Source organism: Equus caballus, chromosome 31 (assembly GCF_041296265.1).
Source record: "Equus caballus isolate H_3958 breed thoroughbred chromosome 31, TB-T2T, whole genome shotgun sequence".
Taxonomy (NCBI): domain Eukaryota; kingdom Metazoa; phylum Chordata; class Mammalia; order Perissodactyla; family Equidae; genus Equus; species Equus caballus.
The window spans coordinates 8,358,553-8,382,567 of NC_091714.1; the positions used below are offsets into that span (position 1 = coordinate 8,358,553).

General features: G+C 50.6%; 1 protein-coding gene across 2 annotated transcripts in view; it reads right to left on the bottom strand.

Moving 5' to 3' along the window:
* Positions 1 to 24,015, bottom strand: part of IGF2R (insulin like growth factor 2 receptor) — a 115,813-nt gene that overhangs the window by 5,513 nt on the left and 86,285 nt on the right. For both annotated transcript variants that reach the window (XM_023632974.2, XM_005608119.4), the window contains exons 30-45: positions 23,484 to 23,620; positions 22,188 to 22,378; positions 20,450 to 20,576; positions 19,657 to 19,776; positions 19,072 to 19,328; positions 18,566 to 18,784; positions 16,903 to 17,052; positions 14,353 to 14,514; positions 12,944 to 13,151; positions 12,444 to 12,590; positions 11,152 to 11,386; positions 10,201 to 10,337; positions 7,785 to 7,899; positions 6,680 to 6,826; positions 5,824 to 6,011; positions 796 to 982 (exon numbers count right to left, since the gene is read on the bottom strand). In XM_023632974.2, the coding sequence (XP_023488742.1) occupies positions 796 to 982; positions 5,824 to 6,011; positions 6,680 to 6,826; positions 7,785 to 7,899; positions 10,201 to 10,337; positions 11,152 to 11,386; positions 12,444 to 12,590; positions 12,944 to 13,151; positions 14,353 to 14,514; positions 16,903 to 17,052; positions 18,566 to 18,784; positions 19,072 to 19,328; positions 19,657 to 19,776; positions 20,450 to 20,576; positions 22,188 to 22,378; positions 23,484 to 23,620 (2,727 nt within the window). The remainder of the gene's footprint in view (positions 1 to 795; positions 983 to 5,823; positions 6,012 to 6,679; positions 6,827 to 7,784; positions 7,900 to 10,200; positions 10,338 to 11,151; positions 11,387 to 12,443; positions 12,591 to 12,943; positions 13,152 to 14,352; positions 14,515 to 16,902; positions 17,053 to 18,565; positions 18,785 to 19,071; positions 19,329 to 19,656; positions 19,777 to 20,449; positions 20,577 to 22,187; positions 22,379 to 23,483; positions 23,621 to 24,015) is intronic.

A 24,015-nucleotide genomic window follows, 5' to 3' on the forward strand; every position in this document is an offset into this window, starting at 1 on the left:
TTCTTAAGATGATGGCCCGGATGAAACAGGAAGAAAATAAATCCAAGAGGAAAGCAATTTATAACATTCTGTTCTGGACGAGGTTCTCTCAACCTGAAAGCATAGCCGGGCCAAGAACAAAGGCTGTGGGACACGAGAAGAGACAGGTTCTCTGAGGCCACAGGGAGGCTGCTGTCGCCCTTCCCTTGCCAGGGAGCCTCCGAGCAGAAGTGTATTCCCCATTTCCCATGAAAACCTGGCCGACAGTGATTTCCAAGATCTGAAGAACAAGGTTTTCATTTATCCCAACGCAGAAAATACTTTACTCAAGTTAAAGTGAAGTTTACCATGTAATAATTTGTACTAGAAAACAAAGAAAAGATGTGCTGGGAATACAAAGATGAGACACAGCCCCTGCCTGCAGGAGCCAACGAGGGGGAACATTGGCTGGGGACAGATGTGGAAGGAAAGTGTGAGAGGCATTCAGGGCCCAGGGTGCATACGAGGGCAGACGGCCGATGCTATTGGGAGTGGCGGGTGTTGGTGTTGCTGATGCTGGTGTGGACCAAGAAAGGCAGGATGTCAACAATCACTGAAGCCAGGTGCTGGCTGTGTGGGGTTTACCTCCATCTCTTTCTCTATTTTTTGTGCACATGTGAATACACCACAATAAAACACTGGGGGAAAAGCACATACACAAACTTATACTTGACTTAAGCTTTGAGAGAGGAGGTGGGGGTACAGTTGGTAAGTGCTCATCCAAAGAGGAAAGTGACCGACAGCAAGCTCGTGCCAAAGCCAGGCTACCGCACTTACCTCAGAGGACACACGGCAGAGGTGTACCAGGAGAAGAGGTACTGGCAGTCGGCAGTCTCGTGACTGAATTCAGGGATCCCGTCCTTCACCAGAGGGTCGCAGTGGAAGAAGATGGTGGAAGAGACAGACTTTGTCTTATCTTTCCCGCACTTAGAGGATGAGGCAAACACCACATCTAGATCGCCATCTGTCAAATGGAAGGCGTGCACACAACCAGAGCACCATTACCATTAATGTTTCAGTAACAGGCGGAGCTAAACTTTTCATAGTCTGTGAAAAGTCCACACAGACTTAAAATCAGGTGTAACAGTGCTTCATCAAACATCCATGTGTGCTCTTCTTCACAGCCCGCTGGACACACGTTGTGGAGCCCCTGCCCTAATTCAGCATGTGAGAAAGACTTGAACCCTGCCCAAAGCCAACAATATGATTTGGAGTGGGGGCTGGCCACACGGTATCAACCCACCTGGAAATTGAGATCAACCTTGTGGGCAACTAACCAACCAACTGATCAACCAACCAACCAGCCAATCAACCACTCAACCAACCAGCCAAGTGATCAACCAACCAACCAACCAGCCAATCAACCAGCCAATTGATCAACCAATCAACTAGCAAACTGATCAACCAGCCAATCAACCACCCAATCAACGAGCCAATTGATTGACCAACCAACCAGCCAACTGATCAACAAACCAACCAACCATGCCTACACAATGGAACCCTAACAAAACCCCTGGACGCTGAGGTGCAGGTGAGCTGCCCTGGCTGGTGATACTCCATTCATGTTGTCACACATCGATGCTGGGAACCTAACGCATCCTGATTCCATGGGGAGAGAACAACAGAAGCATCTGGGACCCTCCTGGACTCCGTCCTATGTGCTTCCTCCCTTGGCTGATTGTAGTCTACATCCTTTCACTGTGATAAACTGTAACATGACTGTAATAGATTCTTCTAGTGAATTACTGAACCTGAGGGTGGTGATGGGAGCCCCCAAACCTGCAGCTGGTTTCAGAAGTGAGGGAGCCTGGTGTGGACGCTGCCTCCTCTAAACTTGGTAGATGGCTCAAGCTCCCCACAGTCAGCCACTACTGGAGCGCCAGGGAGTTCAGTGAGTGAGGTGGACGCATCCACAAAGAGGGGAGCCCTGAGATGCAGGCTGGGCTCGGGAAGGCCTCAGTGTCCTCACGTGGAACTGGCAGAGGCATGACCTGAACGGACTGTCCCACAAGGCTGGTGTGTGGCTGCAAAGCGACGCGCTGGTGAGAGAGCCGAGACGGCTGCTCCCTGTCTCAGCTAGAGACAGGGCTCTGCAGTTTCCTCTTCCTATCTTCTCAAATGAGTGAAAAGACACGAAGAAATTTAAACTGCATTTCCTCATGAAATGTGAAAATTAAACCCACTTTCTAGCACTGGTGAACGAAAAAAGTGAAAACGTCTGAAAGGGATTTTATTAACTGTGAATAAATAAATGCACATGAATGTGCACACGCACACACACACTCTGACACTCGGGGGCACAGGAGGCCTGCTAGACAAGGACCTTATGAATGTGAGGGGTCTTCCTTTAGTAACTAGATGACCTGATCACCGCAGCAGCCACATGAGAGGGCAGTGACCCTGGGGATGAGGAGAGGTGGCCTTTGCCAAGAAGGGGACACTGGGGCTCGGGTTTGAGGGATGGGGAAGGCAGGGCTGGCCACGGCATTCCAGCACAAGGAACGCATAGGGAAAGCTGGTGTGATAACGTGATGGCCGGATCCTGGTGCGTTTGTAGGGCCAGTCGCTCCTGAGACTGTATTGGTACATGGGATCTGTTGAAATCTTCCAGGCTGAGTTCAAAAGAGCTCAGACTTTCCTTCTCTGCATAACAGGGAGGCTTGAAGGCTTTTAGAGCCGTCTTACAATCAGTCGACAAGCATTTACCAACCACTTACTACAGGGCCAGGCTCCGAAGACAGCACAGCAAGAGAGGGCACAAGCCAACCAATACAAGATTCCAGCAGCCAACTGAGAATTACTGGCAAAGAATGAAGAACCACGGGGACCCTAGTCCACGACGTGGAATCACGACAGTGAGTCAGGCTGGCCTGGCGGGTCTCCCTGCCGGCTGTTAGGCACTGCTAACTGCAGCGACTGGTCAGCACGTGAGCACGGAAACACACTTCTCCAGCCACCACAACGTGGGCAGCAGCGGTTTCTCCTCCTCTGGAATCTCTCAGCAGCCCTTCACATCAGAGTTAGCTGGTTTTTAAAATGTATTTAACTTTTTAAAAAGTTAATCTGTTCACCTGATTCAAAAATCAAATCAGGCAAGATCCAACATCCATTTATGATAAAGATGCTGTACCCAAGAAAATGGGTGTAGAAGGAAAGTACCTCAACATAGTAAAGGCCATATATAACAAACTCACAGCCAACATCATACTCAATGGGGAAAAACTGAAAGCCATCCCTCTGAGAACAGGGACAAAACAAGGGTGCCCACTCTCACCACTCTTATTCAACATAGTACTGGAGGTTTCAGCCAGAGCAATTAGGCAAGAAAAAGAAAGAAAAGGAATTCCAACAAGCAATGAAGACGTGAAACTCCCGGTTTGCAGGCGACATGATCATATATATATAGAAAACCCTAAAAAAACCCATCAGAAAGCTACTCAAAATAATCAACAATTACAGCAAAGTTGCAGGGTAGAAAACCAACTTACATAAATCAGTTGCATGTCTATACTCTAATATCACACTAACAGAGAACTCAAGAACACAATCCCATTCACAAGTGCAACAAAAAGAATAAAACATCTAGGAATAAATTTAACCAAAGAGGTAAAAGATCTATCCAATTAAAACTACAAGACTTTCCTGAAAGAAACTGATGACAACATAAAGACATTCCATGCACATGAACTGGAAGAATAAACATAGTTAAAATGTCCATACTACCTAAAGCAATCTACAGATTCAATGCAATCCCAATCAGAATCCCAATGACATTCTTCACAGAAATAGCACAAAGAATCCTAAAATTTATATGGGGCAACAAAAGACTCTGAATTGCTAAAGCAATCCTGAGAAAAAAGAACAAAGCTGGAGGCATCACAATCCCTGACTTCAAAATATACTACAGAGCTACAGTAATCAAAACAGCATGGTACTGGCACAAAAAAAAAGACATACAGATCAACAGAATAGAATTGAAAGCCCAGAAATAAAACCACACATCTATGGACAGCTAATCTTCGACAAAGGAGCTGAGAACATACAATGGAGAAAGGAAAGTCTCTTCAACAAATGGTGTTGGGAAAACTGGACAGACACATGCAAAAGAATGAAAGCAGACCATTCTCTTAGACCATTCACAAAAATAAACTCAAAATGAATCAAAGACTTGAAAGTAAGACCTGAAACCATAAGACTTCCAGAAGAAAATATAGTCAGTACACTCTTTGACGTTGGTCTTTTTTAAAAGCATCTTTTTCTTCTCAGACAAGGGGAACAATAGAAAGAATAAACAAGTGGGACTTCATCAGATTAAAGAGCTTCTACAAGGCAAGGGAAAACAGGATTGAAACAAAAAGACAACCCACCAACTGGGAAAAAATATTTGCAAATCGTATATCTGACAAAACGTTACTCTCCATAATATATAAAGAACTCACACAACTCAACAAAAAATCAAACAATCCCATCAAAAAATGGGCAGGGGATATGAACAGACATTTCTCCAAAGAAGCTATGTGGCTGGCCAATAGGCACATGAAAAGACGCTCATTATCACTGATCATCAGGGAAATGCAAATGAAAACTACAATCAGATATCACCTTACACCCGTCAGAATGGCTAAAATAACCAAAACAAAAAATAGCAAATGTTGGAGAGGTTGTGGAGAAAAAGGAACCCTCATACACTGCTGGTGGGAATGCAAACTGGTGCAGCCACTATGGAAAACAGTATGGAGATTTCTCAAAAAATTAAAAATAGAAATACCATATGATCCAGCTATCCCACTACTGGGTATCTGTCCAAAGAACTTGAAATCAGCAATTCAAAGAGACTTATGCACCCTGTGTTCACTGCAGCATTATTCACAATAGCCAAGATGTGGAAGCAACCTGAGTGCCCATCGAGTGACGACTGGATAGAGAAGATGTGGTATATATATACAATGGAACACTGCTCAGCCATAAAAAAAACATGACAAAATCGTCCCTTTCACAAGAACATGGATGGACCTCGAGGGAATTATGTTAAGTGAAATAAACCAGACAGAGAAAGACAAACTCTGTGTGATTCCACTCATATGTGGAAGAGAAACAAACACGTGCACAAAGAGAACTATTTAGTGGTTACCAGGGGGACGGGGGGTGGAGGGTGGGCACAAAGGGTGAAGGGGCACACCTGTAAGGTGACTGACAAATAATGCTGTACAAGTGAAATTGCACAATGCTGCAAACTAGCATAACCACCATAAAAATAAAAAAATCAAATCATGAAAAGGTATACAATGAAAGGCTAGTTGTTGAAACCAAAACACATGAGCTGCCTCCTGGAAATATCTTTCAAGGTCAACACGGCGGAGTAAAGGACACGGCCTCCATCAGTGCAGTATGGTGCTTCGCCCACAGCCATGTCTAACGCTGAGGCCAGGTCACTCTCTCTCTCTTCTTTTCATCATTCTGACAAATATGAGATCTCTCACCCTTCTATAGTGATACCTGAAGTTTCAAATTAAAGATGCATCATGACTGAAAGCAGATCAAAGGAAGTTTCTAGCTCCTGCCCCACCTCACCACCTCTGGTTTAGACCAGGATTGGCGTCTCATTTGTTAACTGAGGTAAAATTCACCTGCAGTGAAATGCTCAGGTCTTACACACACGGTCCAGTCCATTCAGGACACAGAGCCCGATGAGGGCTTTTGTTCTAAAATTTATCTGAGATTTCAACGGAAGGGGGCTGTCCACAAAAATTTTAAAGCTCTTTCTCTGAGGAAGTGAAACATGGAACATTAACGGAGAGCAATTACCTTGAACGTAGTATTTGGTTTTATCAGAAGTGCCGACTTTCCTACTGAAGTGCTGGTCGTTCGGTTTAACCTGGCATATGTTGGCGCCGGAGCACGCCGGATTCGCGGAGCTTGTGATGGAGGAAAGCTGGATTTCATACAGGTACTTGTCCCCATTTGTTCTCATGTCCCCAGAGGCACTGAAGAGCCTGAAGAGACAGAAAAGATTGAGGGACTCTGGCAGGTCTTCAAGAGAGCCATTTATTCCAGACCCAGAGTCCTGGGGACACCTGCAGGGCCGCCGGACACCACCTCCCTCCTGCCTTCCCAGCCCGCGTGGCGCTTCCACAACCCCACAGAGATTCTAGGAGAACCGACTTCCGCCCCCATCATTCTCCTACCCCCGCCACTCTACATGTTGAGCTGCAGGGCGCCTTTCTCAACCTCGGTGTCCAGCACCGGGCCCACCTCAGCCTGCCCCAGCACAGCCACTGGACCCCAAGAACTGCCCCGGTGACACTGCTGAGAAACTGACTTTTTCCCCCACAAACTGGTAAGCCCAGAAGATTCCTGATCAAAAAGTGTTTCAGAAGGTTTCAGCTTCGATCCCTGGGCTTATCATGAAGTGGGTGGGCGGGGGGGGGGGGGGGGGGCAACTTTATTTTTACACTCAAGAGAATTCACCATCTTTGGTGTTAAAACTTAATAGTTGAGTCATGCTTTCCCTCCGTTTAAGGAAAATATGCCAGCTCCCTAGAAACAGTAACTAAGACACACGGGCCTATTTATCTTGCATCGCTCCCTGCCAGGGAAAGGTCTGAAGTGCCGGCTTAATTCTGAATATGTTTCAGTTCTCAAAGGAAAATTTTGCACTTACTTAAAATAAATATCTCCGAGGCTAAAGCTCTTGCCGTTTACAGGGTTGGTGATGGTCCCGTTCACCACCTGTACCTCCTGGGGCTTCACGGCGCACGCAGCCCGCGAGTCCCAGCGGAAGGAGTAGGTGCAGCTGTCGATGTCGAACCTATAAGGAGGCCAGATGGGGTGGCAGTCACGCTGGGACGGTGGTCACGCCCACCAGACTCGGGACTGCAACAGGAAGCCTTAGGCGCCCCGAAGATGCTCACCGGTTCAGGGCTCCAGCCGGTTCTGGTTCCGAGGCCTCCCCGAGAGCCCTCCGTCCCCACAGGAGTCCCCACCGCCGAGCCCTCCCCACCCCTCATGATGGGCAGGCAGCTCTGGGCTAGGGTGGCTATTTTAGTTTTCTCAGCAGCCTAACAGAGAAGGTGACCATCTAGCACATTCGCAATGCAACAAAGTAGGCACGCATCTAATACAGGTTTTCTTAAAATTTAGAAACTGTGCAACACCTAAGAGCTGGAAAAATTTGCTCCTAGATCTATGAACTTTTACTTTACAATTGAATTTTTAGATTCACAAATTGATTAAAATCCTTTGGAGACAATTCCTGGGTCTCCCCTTTTCCAAGCCCGGCTTCTGGAAGGACTCAGTCTGTTCACAACAGCTCGCACCCTCCCTCTGTTGGCCCAACTGCCCCGAGCACCCCTGGATGTGGCGGTGTCCAGAGAGTTCTAGTATAATCCAAGAGCATCGTGCTGGTGGCTCCCAGACAGGCCGCTTCCACAGCTGGCCTTGACTGGCACCATCAATGTCCCTGCGGTTCTACATGTCATTCGAAGAGAGAGGCCAGTGACAGACAGCTCGACAGAGTTTCGTGCCCCAGCCCTTTATCCAGGGAACCCCTCCTTGTGCAGAACAGCCCTGTACACTTTAGGACAAGTGGCAGCCCCAACCCCATCCCAGGCCCTATCTCAGCAGCCAGTCCCCTGCCTATTCCGACAACCCAAACATCCTCTCCCTGCACACACAGTCCCAAACCCACAACTGCAAACCACGGGGGGGAATTCTGAAGAGTCCCCAGCACTCTCTCCACAGTGCCCCCGAGACCCCGGTGCTCTCACCCCTTGAACGAAGGTCTGCCCACCGTCTTCGCGCAGGTCAACTCTATGACGGCGGATGCAGTCTTATTCTCACCACACCGATGGCCTTTTGAGTAAGTTACGATAACTCTGTCATCTGAAACACACAAATGAGTGAACTGATGTTATTCCTGGTGCACGATAAAAAGCTTCAAGGTTGGAAGTCAAAATCTCTTTAAAGACCAGGCCAGAACAAATGTTTGGCTCTGTGAAGACGTCCCACCAGGGTGATCAGCACCGCCGAGCTCAGCGGCCACCTCCCGGCCCGCACGGCTACCTACAGTGCAAGAGCAAGACCTGAGTTCCAACGCCAGCCCTGCGCTCATGACTCTGCGCTGCTGACCTCGGAGGCTCGGCCTCCTCACGTGGGCCACAGGCATCCCACCCGAAGTGTGCAGGCGCCAGAGGGGGACGGTGTACGGATGGTGCCCGCATAACGTGTGCCCACAGCAGGACCTTGGTTCCCGGCAGCCACCACCCCTACTCCGCTTTCGTACAATTTCTGTGTCACTTTAGGTGCTTTCCTGTCACGTCCCCCCATCAGAGCCTCCCAGTAGTAACAGGTGCTAGACCTCCACCCTGCAAAGCGAAAGCCCGGAGCCAGAACAACTCTGGTTTTCTGGGGTCTTCTGGCTCCACGTCAAGCTCTTCCTGCTTCCGAAAATGATGTGGTAAAAGGAACAGAAGAGACCCCCAACCTGCACGACCTAGGAGAAAAGCGAGCACACGCTTTCAGTGGCAAGTCTCACGGGGGCCAGCGTGGCAACCAGGTCAACTCTCGTGCCAGGGCCAAGCTACTGAGAGGGGCTGCCCGGAGCTGTCCTAGGGGTGGCCTGAGACAGCCTGACTCGGCGGACAGGTGACGGCACTAGGGACACAGGGCAGGTCCTGGGGAGGAGCACGCACTCTCTAGCCCGACTCTCACACACGTGTGCCTGTGGCAGGTGCTTCCCAAATGTTCTCCACGGGACGCAGCCAACGGAGGGGGACGGCTCAGCACAGGTGAGAAGTGAGGCCCAGGCCCCTGCTCCCCCCAATGCAAAGCTGCGCCGGGGGAATCTGTTTTAAACATTGTCCTTCTGTGTAAAATTCTGGAAGAGTTCCACAGCTTTCAAGAGAAATTCTTAAACTGCTGGGGTATGCAACCAAACAAGTGTAGGTCTCAAGAACATGGACACCCCAGACTCGCCGAGTAATACACAACCCTCCACACCTCAGTTGCTCCATCTGTGAAATGGACTCTAACACCCACCCACGAAGCTGCTGAGGATTACACATCTATAGAGCACAGCTGCTAGTAAATGGTCGTTCCTGGGGGAAAAAACCCATCTCTCAACTCCTATACAGCTGCATCCCCCAGATGAACGTGGGCCCACTGAGGCTGGCCTTAGATGGCTGTCCCGTTGGGGCCCAAGAGTAAGATCCCACCTGGGGTGCTGGGGACGGGGAGATTACTGCCAAATTTCCAGTGATGGCTCAGACATCCTAGTCCTTCTCAGTTGGCTGTGAGAAACTGAGGGAAAGACTGATCAAATATCCACATACACCCACGAGACTGCAGGGGAGAAAGCTACCCAACCCTCCAGCCCTTTGTGCGCCACATGGAGAAGGCAGCAACTCAATCACCGAAGGAGGGCGAACCGTGGGCTGGGAGGTCCGGCCACTCCTGCCTGTGGGGCGACTCTCCCCCATGACCCACGTGCAGAATCTGGTTTGATTTTTGTCAAGGGGGACTGTGGTTCCCTCAGGATCCCCCTTCTCCACTTCAACAGGTTAAGTTGCCTTGTGGTTGAATCAGGACCACTCGGGGACCCCACTCTAGTCTAACAGGCAAAGGTGGACGTTTTTCCCCAATTGTTCCCCAAATTAGAAAGCCCTGTCTTCCTCCTTTAAATAATGAAAGGTAGACTCTTTCACTCAACGAGCAACTGCAAGATGAATTTCCTATTAACACTATTAAAAAAGTTTCATTATTATTTTCCAAACTGTTAAGACATTACATAAAGGGACTCCCGAATTATCTCCACCAAGTCCTCCTGTGAGGGTTCGGCTTTCCCGAATAAAAGCTTGCATATGCACATGCAGACTCAGGCACTCAACCCACAGCTCGAGCAAGGACTCAGAGGAAGCCTCGACACTCTGCCTGCCTCCTGGGTGGAAGCACATTCCCAAGAGAGGAACCCTCTGCGCACACGCCAGGACCTATCATCCCAGAGAACATGAAGTAGTGCCATTCTAACGTTCCAGGAGTTGCCCAAACGCCTGAGAAACAGTCACGGGAACAGTATGTGGAAGTTCAACCAGCCTGTGCTGACCCCTCCCGGTCACACAAGGATACCCTCACCGTCCCAACCCAGACGCGGCACCTGCAACCCCATGACAGGGACCCAAACCTTACCTATGACGTCCAGCCTCTGCGTGTGGACGAGCCCCAACACCTGGACCTCACCAGATGCGCTCTTTTTGCAAACGCTGGCTCTGTCGGAGCACTCGAGGGGCCCCTTGTATATTTTCTGACACAGATTGATATAGTACCTGTGAAAGACACAAAGGGATGGGGGAGAGGGCGGCCAGGTCAGTCTCTAGCCTCACACACTCAGGGGCAGCTCTTTTCGTTACTCTCAGAAGAAGTAATCGTTCTGAGGACCGAGGAATCCACAGCACCTCTGGACGCAGCAAGGGACAGATTTGCACAGAAAGAAAGGCCAAAGAGTGGATAATTGTGGAAGAAGAGTGTCAACTGGGCACTCGGGGTAAATCCTGAGACGCCATGTGGTTTAGAAGAGGGCTTCTGATTGGGCCAGGCAATGGCTCAAATCCTGGCGAGCCATTCATCTTACTCAAGGTTACTTATATGCCCCAAGTTCACGCTTCCTCTGCAGTGAGGACTGAAGGATGACACGCAGCTGGCAGGCAGCGCGCACTCTACCCCCAGAGCAGTTGGTACAATTAACGAACCTCGGGCCAGTATCGCCTAAGGAGCTCATACCGAAGAACTGAGAAAATTAACATCCCTCCCATAAACCCAGCAATGGACGGCTGCCCCTCACCAATATAAATCAAAACAAGACTCATTCGATAGGCCAACAGCTGATCACCAGCTTCTTTTGGTTCTGAAGCTCCATTTCTGCTCACTTCTGCCTCCAAACTGCCTACCGTGCCCCAGGGTGACCCCTCTGGGCTGCCCCCAAGAGCACAGAGGCATTCAAGCCAGCATGAGCATCAGATTCACATGGCAGTCCGGCCCTTAGAATCAGAGGTGGACTGCGATGGGCCGCTACCATCCAGAACGTCGAGTTCCCACGCACTCAGGGTAAGACAGCGTAAGCGAGTGGCGAAGGGTACTCACGAGGCTCCCTCGTGGACGAAGAGCCAGGACCCGGTGAGGGAGGACAGCAGCCGGAGGTCGTAGGTTTTGTGCTTCTGGATGAACTTGCACTCCATCTTCTTCGGAGGGCAGACAACTTTTGTTTTCCACTCAAATGTCACCTCGCAGCCACGAACTTCAGTGAAGACCTGCGGCCTGCCGATACCAGCATCTTCATCGCACTTAAAGATGATAGTGGACGTCCGGTGGCTGTTTGCTGGGCGCAACACATAGAAAATTTGTCAGACCACAGCATGCATCTCACAGTTTTCTTAAACTCCTCTCTCCACTCCCTACGCTTAGCTCTTCCTGACTCTGCCCATCACTGGCCACTCCCCTGCTGGAGCGTGCGTTTGGTTTCATTCACACAAATGTTAACCCTAAATAGACCAAGTTCCCTCAGTGCGCAGTGTCTCTCACTGCACTTCTTAACCCCGTGGCACCAGCTCAATCCTCATAGACAGATATTCACTATCTGATTAATGCACCAATGATAACAAAAAATAAAGAGAGTAGCAATAAGATACCTACAATTACCTAAAAACACATGTGTCATCCAACAGACCAGGAGAAAGGTCCAGTCACAATAAGCCTCAAAACAAAACTACAGTAGTCCCTTGTAAATTCAGCATCTGTAGTTCCTTAATATACATCATTTTGTTCCCCGATTGCTTGCAAGAATTAAGTAACGTTTCATGCATTTATCTCATCTCTCCCTCCTTGGGAGCTCACAACAGTCCGTGCGACACACTTTAGTAGGATCTGCTCATGGCACTGGTCTCTAAGCACCGCAGGAGCAAGGGCGCTAAGTCTGGCTCACCATGAGATCCCCAGCCCCTGCCCCGTGCCAGCCCCAGAGCAGGAAGTCAACGAGTGAGCCCTCTGCTACTCCTGATGACTCACTTGCCACCCTGCAGACCCAGGACAGGGAGCAATTTTGCTGAGGCATGAATCTGATCACCGGTGCCAAAAACTGGTATGCGGACACAAGCCCCTCGAGCTAGTGAGTGGACCCAGGGGACTACCCAGCATCTGCGTCTCAACCCAGCTCCGCTGCAGTCTGTATATGTAATTACGTGATACAGCCCCCCGAGCAATTAAAAAACATAATTTCTTAGTGGAAAATAGCCCTGAAAATAAAAAACTACATGCAACAGAATTATTGCCATTAATGTGGAGCACCACTAAGATCTAAGCTTGATGTGAAACAAGCCTCGAGAGTATGCTGGTCTGCTGCACCGGTCTGTGCCCGGACACAGTGCTCTCCTACTTACAGTGTCTGCAAAATCCCCATTCGTGATCCCTGTCATAGTTGGCAGTTGTAGAGCACCAAAGCTTCGCCCTGCTCTCCACGACACATTCCTCATAGCTCTTCCCGTTGAATATGAAGGGGAACACACAGGGGTCACCTTCATCAGTTTCTGGAAAGAAGATGATCTGAGTAACCCAGATTGCCAGCACCACCTTGGCTGCGCTTGCTGGGCGTGATCACTTAGGATCGCCCAACGAGGATCCCCTATGGAAGTGGTCACCCTAAACCACCTTTGGGACCACCAGGCCTCCCAGCCACAATGTGACAAGCAGTTTACAGGCCAGTGTGTGTTTCAAGGCCTGAACACGCACGCTTGGGGCTGTCAGCACGTAATGTCCCGTGGTCCGATCCAGGGTCTCAGCACTCACAGGATTTGGAGCTTCATTCCTCAGTTTCCTCCCACTGTCACATCTAATTTCATATTTACTAGGAATGCAAAACTCAACCCGCGCAAACACTTACCTGGAGGGCAATTATCTCCGTTGGCGTAACTTAAAATGACAGCTTCATCCTGGTGCCTGTAATCCAGCCTCATGGACGCCAGCCGTCCAAAAGACGCTCCCTTGCTCCCGGAGAGCAGACAGACACCTCCATCCTTGCAGCCTCCTTCGTCCAGGCCCGCCGCCGCGGTGCACACCCCCACGCTGTAGGTGCGTGAGTCTCGAGTCACCTGGACAGACAGCACCGCGCATGGCTGTGAATGGGGCTCCAGGTGGAGAGAGCCATGGGGGTAGGGAAGGGGGCTCCAGCAGGAAAGGGGGGCTGTGCCTGCATGCTGTGTGTGGAGCCTGGGCACTCACCTCCCTTCCCTCCAGGCCTGGTGCTCCTCAGGAGGGCACTGCCCTGGCCTGCCCTCTGGGCACCTCCCTCCACCCCCAGGCCCAACCTCCTTCCTCCTCCTGCCCCCTCTCAGCGGCAGCATGCAGCGCTGGCCTTCCCCTGCAGCCGGGCCTGGGGTAGGGAGCCAGCTGGGAGACCTCAGAGGGCTTGTCCCCTTCTGAGGAGAGGTCAGGACCAAGTGAATGAGCACAGAGTGGATGCTCCATAATCGAACGTGCACCGTCCCTCCTTGCCTGCCCCACCCTCTGCAGGCTCACACCTGCTGTGACCCGTCAGGAGGGCCTGTGCCCGGGCAAGGTCTCTGTTACAGGATCCAGGGCGCTGGCATCCGGGCACATGATTCAGAGCTCACCACTCACCGGCTGCTGTCCCAGGGAGGGGCTGGGATTGTGTGGGCATGGTCCATAGCCACATGACTCAGTAACATCTAGATCACAGGCTTAGAGGTCTAGGGTTCCCCAACCACCAGTGACTCAAGCTGGCCACAGCCTCACTGACACAGCGAACAGTCCATGAGATGCAGGCCGGGAGAGCAAGATAGGACCAAATGCGTCTCAAGTCAGGGGGAATGCTTAGCTCCCTCCACCCACTGCCTCTGTGGTCAGCAAAATAGCTGCCTCTTTATCCTAAAGCCAGGCTAGAGACAAAGGGGAATTCCACGTGGTCTCTGCCAGCCACATTAGACGTGGCCTTGTCCTTTATGGGTACATGGTCACATACACGTCCCCAAGCCACCGCCTATTCTCCATTGGCAATATGAAGGGTCCCCCTGCTGACCTCAGCGGGTCATTTAAGCCTCACAAAGACCTAAGGGACGAAACACTCTGAACCATGAGGGACAACTCGAGTATCAACTGTGTCCAGAACCCGTCTCCAAGACGCTGACCCTGTGTACCCAGGACAGGCGCTAAGAACGCCACCCCTTCATGCACTGTCAGTGACCACACATCCTCCAGTGTCATGTTCCCTAAAACACAAGTGGCTATGAGAATCCAGGCCACCGCAGCCGGGCTCCCGGCGAGTGGCATTACCTTGAAGGTGCTCTTGGAAAGGCTGGACAAGTTGAAGCTGTAGTACAACTGCTCATCCGTCAGGGAGCAGCCCTCTGTTTTCACCTCGTCAGGACAGACAAGCGGGGTCTCCCACTCAAACACAAAGTCACAGTCACTGGTCCTCAGCAGCTTAGGTGTCCCCTGTTTGGAAGAAGAGCACAGGTCTTGAAAACCCATGTGGGTTGGGTACGGCATCCTCGCCCTGCTCCTCAACCCCGGCAAGCACCAGAGACATCTGCCACTGGGGCTGCGAGCACCGTCGCTGCACCCGGGAAGGGGGTCTGCGGCCACAGCCGTGTGGACTGCCAAGTGCTCTGGGGGACCCATAGTGGCCTCTCTCCAAAAGAGGGTCATCACCAGCTGCAAGGGGCCAATATTGCCCTCACAGCACTGCCCACACCCCTGGACCCCGCGCTGACTCCAGGCCGTCACCCGTACTGAAAGAGAGAGACAGTCTCAATGCTCCGTGCTACCAGCTCAAAGGAAGAAAGCGAGAGTTTGTAAATGTCAGGACAGAGAAGTGTGTGAAAATCAGACCCCGTCATTGCAAAGGAGGGAGGCAAGTGCTCCAGTACGCTCACAGGTAGCGTCTCCACTCCACCATCTCTAGAAACTGAGGGTATTTACGAGAAGAGCGAGACACCACACAGCCAGACATTCCACAGGCCAAGTATCCGGCATCAATGCATTTATTCCCTCCCTCACCCAAGAACGGCCACATAAACAGATGAGGCAGCTGGTCGGGAATTTCATTTTTAGTGGCTGCTGAGAATCTTTTTTTTCTAGAACTCAAGTGGAAAAACTATTTCCACTAAAGATAAAAACCACAGGGGAAGAAAATCTCTTTAAGATTTTTCCAAAACTGGAATCCACATGCAGCGTGAGAGCCCTCGTTTCTGAAAACAAATAAATGCCAATCACTCTCATGGGGCAACTCTCTGAGAACTGGCGAGTCCGGCGGACACCCCGGCTGAAAACCCCTAGCAGTTTTATAGATAAGCAGCCACACGCTCTTTACCTGGTGGTGTGAAATAACCAAGTGTTGCTCTTAGGAGTTGGACCTTTAAAAGATCAATCCCCTTTCAAGAATGGAACACTAGTGAAAATGGAAGGCTGTGTACAGATTAAGCCATGCTGCTGTATAGCGTGGGTGCCTGCAGATGCAGGTATCGACACACCCACACCAACGTGCAGACACACAGAAAAAGAGATACAGGAGCTGACTGACCACAGCTCCGCCTTGCCTTGATAACTCAGAATTATCTCTAGCCCAACAATTCGTGAACAGGGACAAGCCCAAGGACATCGATGTGCTGTGGGCCTCTTTATGGAGGGGACCCGAGAAGGCAATGGTTTGGTATTCTCCCCCGCTCTCAATCTGTACTGCCCCTCCTTGTCAGGCTGCTCCCAGGCCACATCCTGCCGCTGTCAACACACCCACACCTGGCAGCCACGGCTTCCTTTCCCTCACAAACCTGCTACAGGACAAGACATGAGAAAGTCATCTTACTGAAATTACAAGACACATTACAGAACCATAATCCATTATCTGAACTCACAGGGCCAGATGAGTCTTAGAATTCATCATCGTCAGGATTTTAAGAGGCAATTTGGGGTATATACTTCTACTAAAACACACACACACACACACACGCACACACAGTCCTGTAATCAAGCACATTAATATTTCTGCAGCAAGATGTATGAATATTCCCATTAGGCGGGACAAACACAGACCATAAATAACCTCAGTGCATTCACGTCAAAGGACTGTAAATTTTCAGAGCTTTATGGATTTCAGAAGCATAAATAAGGGGTTGTGGAGCCAGGCTGCCTGGAGCACAGAACCCTCCATCTGAGCAGCAGACAGGGGCAGAGCTGTGTGACGTCAGGCATGTCATCCAGCCGTTCTGAGTCACTGCGAAATGGGGGCCATAATCTACCAATTTATCTCCAGTTCACAGAGAGGGGTCAAGAGAAAAAGCATGCAAAAACTCTTTAGGACAAAACAGTACTCATTACAACGGAAGCCAGTATTATTTTTAAAATGCTCATAAAACAGAAGTCAAGAACCTCCTCAGACATAAAACAGATGATTTGTTGTGGCTATTTTGATTTCAGAGGTCTTCCTGTGTTTGCTAACTTCTGAAGTTTGCTTATGTCTTGAATGATTATAGCTGCAAAAGTCTGACTTCCCAATAAGATTAAAATCAGCAATGTTACAGTTAAAAAGAAAGAAAGTTATGACACTTTTATACGTTGGTAGACAAAGCTGAACTCAAGTTTTCCTGTTTTTAAATCACAGCAAGCCTCTAATGTGCAAATCTGCCGTTAGCTCACGATGGGCTTATTCATTGAGAAGTCACTGGTTTTAAGCTATTCAGATGCACCACTGACAAACCGTATGAGCCAACGTGGACATTTTGCACGCGGCATCCTTAGACCTGAAACACTCTTTATGGGGTTCCAGCCGCCCGGCTCCCTAATCCATAATGCAGTCCCTAGACTGTAAACAGACGGCACACTTACCATGCTCACACCTCTCTTACAGTGAAACGCGATGAGCGAGGTGTAGTTGAAATGCTTGTCCGCTAAGCAAGGAGTACTACTTTCAAAGTTCAAGTAAACTTCATTAGCTATGGGATTGAGGATTGGAGGTCCTGTGACTCGGCCAATATCCTAGACAAAGAAAAAAGCAAACAGTAGGTCAGGAAGTTAACTGCTCCCGGGTTAGTGGAGTAAGAGCTAACGCAGAAGTGCACAAATGATCTTGTCCATTTTGAAAATGAGGAGCCTCTAAGTTAGAAACTGGGTTAAGAGAAGTCCTGACACGGCCCGTTTACACAGCAGTGCCCCGCAGTACGTCCTCGGGGTGGGCACAGGGCTCTGTCTCTCACCATCACCTTTATTGCTTAGCACAGCCCCTCACACGCTCTGGCTACTCAATCAAAACCTTTTGAGTAAATCAACACATGACTGACAGACGAACGGTCAGGGATGGTATATATACATGTGATGAATGTGTGTGGGGAATGAAGCTGCAATGCTCTTCGTTCACCACAGTGGGGCATCTTCAGGCTGCGATGACACAACACCCTGCCCAATGAGAGAACTTACTACAATTTCTAAAATCTGAAGATGGGTAGCCAGGCAGGAAAATACAGCAGCTCAGACCTCCCAGCAAGTGACTCACATCCAGGATCCCAACCTGCACTGTTGGAAAGGATGATACGAAATGCTTCCGACAAGGACTTGGTTTATGCGGGGGCCCCCCATTTCTCATGTGGCCATGCCTTTGTCAAATTCATACCATGGCCAATTTACCCACCCACTCCCACCGTTTCTCAATGCCACATATACTGTCCATCTTTTAAAAGGACATCTAGATACTTAGATACCACTATTTAAAACATACAGATAGAAATATAAAAACAGACCACTTCTGAGATGCATTTCAAATAATAAAACATATCAATGATTTGACAAAACATGAAGATAACTCATGAAAACAATTTTTTTTTTTTTTTGAGGAAGACTGGCCCTGAGCTAACACCTGTGCCAGTCTTCCTCTATTTTCTATGTGGACGCTGCCACAGCATGGCTTGATGAGTGGTGTGCAGGTCCACGCCCAGGGATCCAAACCTGCCCACCCCAGGTCATTGAAGCGGAACATGTGAACTTAACGGCTACACCACCAGGCCAGCCCCGGGAAAACAATTTTTTAAAGATCCAAATCTAGGCTAAAAAAATACTTGAATAAAACCAAACTTTCAAGGCAGAATATTGAGCTACTACCCTGAATTATAACTCATTCACCAAAGAAAGTGCTTACACCTCACGAGCATTTTAATTCCACAAGACATGTGTTTCAAACGAAGGCACCAAGCTCTTCCAGTGTCCTTTCTTGCCACTTTACAGAAAAATATCTTGACCTCGAGACTTCCAAAACGATACAACAGCATATCTGCACACGTGTTCACATTTTCTCCCACAGCTCAAAGACTGTCTGGCCACTATTATCAGCCAATGGCTCAATGCACAGATCCTTACATGGATCTCCCCCTACTGAACCCAGAACACGCAGTCTGCTCATTTCTCCATTCTCTCGGCTTGAGTGACTCTCCGTTGAAAGCAACAATAGGAAAGTTATTAAAAATCTTGCAAAAACTGCCCTTGGATTTCCCACACTTACGATGGGGGAACCGTCGACGGGAACTTTGCACACAGCGGCTCCGGCAGGACAAGCCACCCCATGCATAGGATTTAGCGGCTGGCAGATATTGATGTAGAAGTCCGGGTTGGTGTCAGAGTCGTCATCCTCACTCTCGTCATAGGCTTCGTAACCCCCAGTGCGGTGGATGAGGGGAGACAAGTCAATAATGGAGCTTCCATTCCTCACGGAACACTCCGTCTATTCAATAGGAAAGACGTCATTGGAGTCTACCATTAATCACCATTCAGTCACGCACAAGAATTTAAAAGCTGAGCAAATAAAAAAGCACTAAGGGTGGATTAATGTCCCCAAATGTTCGGTCACATAACATTGGGCACTTTGATTGCTGGCACCATCAGGAGGGGGTGAGATATGCTGGGTATTCGCTGGGGGCCAGGTGAATGTCAATAAAACGGGTGATGGAACCTGGGTGCACCTGGGCTTTGGGTTTTTCAAATGCCACACGCGCCCAGCCCCAGACTCACCACCTGCTCGCAGGCCAGAGGCGTGTGCCAGGAAAAGAAGAGCGTGCATGTCTGCTTATCGAGGGAGATGAGCATGGGCCTGTTGGTGGGCCTGGCCTCAGGCCTACACACAAAGCTGATCACACTCTTGTAGGTCAGACTGGATTTGGAAGGACAGGGGGATCCGTCCTCATACATCAGCTGCAGGACCTGATCCACGTAGGTCAGCCTCTTGTTTGCCTTGCCCACACTGATCCTGGTCTGCCCGAAGCAGGCCCCTGCACCAAACGGGAAGCAGGGAGGAAAAAACACGATTATGGATTCAAATGACCAATTTTCCGATGAGAACTTTCTATAAATCCAGACTTTCAGATTCAGAGCTAACACATAATTTTGAGCATCCCACGTGGTTTGAGCAAAGGTCACACATCTAATATCTCAGCACGCGGCCAAGTATCGCCCCCCTACGCCGTTAGCTGGCTGCTGCAGGAGATAAAGCTGTCTGGTCTTCCCTTCTGCTCATCTCTCCCGCCACAGGAAGGCGGAGGCTGAGGGGCAACCCCAGGGACAGACAGGCAGACGGCAGGGAGGAGGGGCAGCCCTTACCCACGCCGGGCGAGCAGTTTTCATTCTCCCCGCAGACGCTGATGTAGACGAGACCCTTCTCGCTGTAGGCCGCCGTGAACCCAGCTCTGCCACTTAAAGAGGTCAGGTCAAACAGGTGTCCTGAAAGGGGAGAGGGCACGGGGACACGGTGACTCCAGGAACGCAGACTCAGGAGGCCCAGCGCCAACGCACTCGCACACAGAGCCCGCTGCTGCCGGGACTTCTGACGTCTCACCACGAGTCACTGACGCGGCCCTAAAAACGCTCCTGACCAGACCCAGCTTGTCCATATCATGAGCCCATCAGTCCCCAAATTTATGAGATGGCCGCCCTCTCCCCAGAAGACAGTGGCTCGTAGCGTCCTCCTCCTCCAGGGGCTGGGCCACAGCGGCCACCAGGACTCCAGAGGGAAGCGGGAGGACCCATTCCCCAGTGCAGAGATTCAAGTCTCCCAGCGGCCCCCACGTGAACCCGGAAGGTAACAAGCACACTGACTCGAACCAGCCCGGCGGGCCCAGTGTGAGCGTGACTGGCACCCTCAGAACCAGGAGCCCGCGGAGCAGGGCCACCAGGGAGAGCGGTAGTCCCTTCTCCAGGAAGGAGAGCTCCCAGCCACAATCGGGCGGACGCCAGAGAGGAGGTCAAAAGCACACACGCAGGACAGAATGCTGCTGCCCAGGGGTGCCCTGCAGCCCCAGCGTCACCCTGGGTCCCTCACTGTGCAGGGCAGGGGGAGCGGGGTGACTGGCAGTGTCCCTCGCTGTGGGGGTGGGGTGGATCGGCAGCGTCTCACCTGTGGCAGGGTTGGTGACCTGGCAGTTGTCGTGCACATTCTCCCTCACGGGACAGGCGGCTACCGTGGGCCAGGCAAAGGTGTACTCGCATTCCTCCACGGCACTGATGAACATGGGCCTGGAGTTCTGCAAGCGGAGCACAGACAGCTGCTGACGGGGCAGGCGTTCAACGTGCATAATCACGTAACCTGCATCAAGCAGGAGCTTAGGCTGCACGCCACAAGCACACGATACTTCCAGCTCCCCGGGCTCGGGATGAGGGGAGACGGAGGAAAAGAAAAGGGCCAGGACTTGTTCCTGAGATGGCACTGGGGGCTGAGCACATAGAGGTGAGAGCCAGAATCCGCTTGGGAGCCCAGGAGGGTTTCCTACAGCTGTGGCATAAGACGGGCTTGGGGAGAGGGTGGGCAAAGGATGCTCAAAGGGCCACTGTGAGAGGAAGGAGTAAATACAACTAATGACACTCTGAAAATCAAACGAACTGAAATCTGTTGTTAAGGACAAAACAATGAGACCCATCAAGGGAACTAGTCACAAATTCTACCAACCCTTCCCCTGCACTGGCCACGGCCTGCTCCGTCCATCTCAAATGCTTCTCGTCCCCCAGGGAACTGGCTGGATCGCTCCAGCCATACACTCCGTCCCAGAGAAGTCCCCCGACGGCCTCGCTGCCCGGCCACAACAAGCTCACACCGTCGTCAGCCTCCTGGCACCACGTGCCAGCCCCTCACACACCACCCTCATTTTCCCTCCCACGTGTCAGTCAGCTCTTGCCTGCTCTGTCGTGAGCCTCTCTGCTTCGTTACAGATTTGAGAAAGTCTTATCGGGCCCCAGGTTTCCAGACCCCAGAAGCTCATGGGTCTAGGCTAAGCGTCTACACAGTCTTCCCGAGAGGAAACCTCGGCTCCACTCCTGTCAAGAGGGCAGGCCTCAGGCGCCCAAACTTTCCTCGTCCTGGGCTCCTCCTACCACCAGGGCCCAAGACAGCTTGAGAGAGTGGACAATTCATTCTACCATGGAGTGGGCTGGTCCAGCTTGACCTTATTCCCAAACTTAGCTACAACCCTAACCTGACACCTTAATCCCACATGTGGAGATGCTCCTGTGGTGAAAAACAGTCCAGAGGAACCATTAACTCAGTCCACACCTGCTCAACTGTACCTACCAACCTGTTAGGAGAAGGAATCGCATCACAGGTCACAGAGGTGGGACCAGCCCCCATTTACTCCTACCCACCATACCCCAGAAATGACACCTCTTCTCTCTCAACCCCACAGGAACTCAGCAGGATGCGTACATCTCATGCTATCAATGAGTGAACGGTGTAGAGTGGTTAAGTATTCAACCAAGTTACACACCAAAGGTGGAAAAGCTGCCTTGGAACCAGGTCTGTCCAACCTTCTGCTTGGCCCAAGCTGCCTCCAGGAAGACAAAGGCTTGCTGTCAAATATTAGTTTTCTCTGCAGCCTTTGGGGGATCGGAGTCAAACTTTAAAGAGAACCAACTAATTCTGAAACTAGAGTTGCCAGGTCCGCATCCCCAGGAGCCAGAGAAGAAAGGTGCTCCATGGCCCACAGGGCAAAGGGGATGCTGCTCTCTCGCCCTTTGCTAAGCTGGGCCATGCTGAGGTCTTCAACTCACATCCCAAGGGGAATAAAACGTCAGTCTCACTATCTCTTGGATTCATACTGTCCCCAAAGCTGCAGCATCAGAGGCTGAGAAAGTGCGTCACTTACAACTTGGTTCTCACTGCAGGTGAAGCGGATGGTGGTTGACTTTCTCCGAATCTGGTCTGGACACATGTCGCCATCGACGTACTTCAGGACAGTCGCGCCCTCTTTCCACTGAGGACTATCCCTCACCCTGCCAAGGTTCACGGGCTTGGAGCCATCCAGCAGACACACGGCCGCTTCCAGAGGGCACGGCTCTGCGACACCAGGATACAGTGAAGAGTTACCGTCAGGGATTTTCCAGTCTAGAATGTGTCTGGCAGTAATGCCAGACACGCTACATATTTGATTCTAACCATCACTCCAAAATATCGGCTATTTCTCTCACATAAGTCAGATGACAATGATACCACATGAGTTCTCGCTCAATTAAATGCTGTTTCACCACAGATGGATTTGGGGGAGGCACAGGGTATGGAGAGAATTCCAAAGTGTAAAAGTCTGAATTAATCCTGAACCCTGAATATGATGAAGCTGAAATTCCTAGATTAAGCCAACAGAACATTTTAAATGCTACAGTCATGTGCTATCTTTATTCAAGAAGTCACCAAGCAGTCCACTGATTTCCTAGTCTGAGATGTCTGTGCCATCTGCCCTAGATCACGAGCTAGCCCCACTTCACGGATTAAGAACCACAGAGCCACCTAATCTGCCTGGCACATGAAGCAAGGGGAAGTGGGCCCATGGTCTCAAACCACACAGAGGATGAAAACCACTCTCTGGAGGTTAAAAAAAAAACCCCACTCACTTTGAGCCAAGCCATACAAGCTGTGGGTGGCGCCACAGAAAACTACAAGAAAACAGGACCTGTTTCATCTATAGGATTCCAAGAGGCTGCAGGTGGCACCAAGATCTCTGCAAACTGCTCCTGGTCCCACAAGTACAAGTGAATTCTAGTCTCACTGGCACTCAGGGTTTGGGCGAGTTGGCCCCCGCCTCATCAGAGGACCACCCACCCACTTACTCTCGCTAATCACAGAGGGCACGTCCCCAGATCTCCATTTCATGCCCTGTATCTCCCACCCTGCTGAGAATTACCTGCCACCATGATTATCTCCATCTACCTCCAATTCCTCTCATCCAAAAGAGTTTATACTGTTCCCAACAGAGCCTTCAGCGCTGATTTACCCTGGACCACACCGGGGATCGGTCACTAAGACCCTTAAGTAATTCCTCCTGCCGCATCTTGGCCAAACCGCTCACGTGTCAGAGAGATGTGCGCCTTCCAAGAATCCCATTCCTACTCGATCTTCCCCCATAAATTCACTACAAGCCATCAGCCTACCAAGAGCCCTCTCTCACCCGAGCCAGGCTGTGGAGACAGAGACTTGCAAACGTTGATGAGGTAGTGCTCAGTGGCCCCTGTCCTCGTGACTGCTTCCCAGTTGTCACTGTATCTTGACAGGGATGAGAGGTCGATGGTGTTGCCAGCCTCATCTCTGCAGGGAACAGAACACGAAGTCAGGTTCAATTGCATTCTAACTGAATATGTGGGACCCTATGGGGAAGGGTGCAAGGATTTAAGGTGCTGTGTGTCCCTGACATCCTGGGAATCGGATCTCCCCCAGGGACAGAATTCAGATGAGCCCTTTGCCATATCCAGCCAGAATCAGCAACCACCTGAGCTCAGGAAACTTCAAGACTCAGTTCAACAAAATTATATACTAACAAAAAAAGGAAACATCAAGTCCGAAAAGGAAGTGCTCTGCAATCTCAGGCCAGCGAGGAGACAAGAATAAACAGCTAAGACACTCGCAGCACCCACAGCACAGACCCCCGCCTACTGTAGAAACCTGGGGCCACCAGCGGCCACTGAAATCGAAATGGGCTGGAA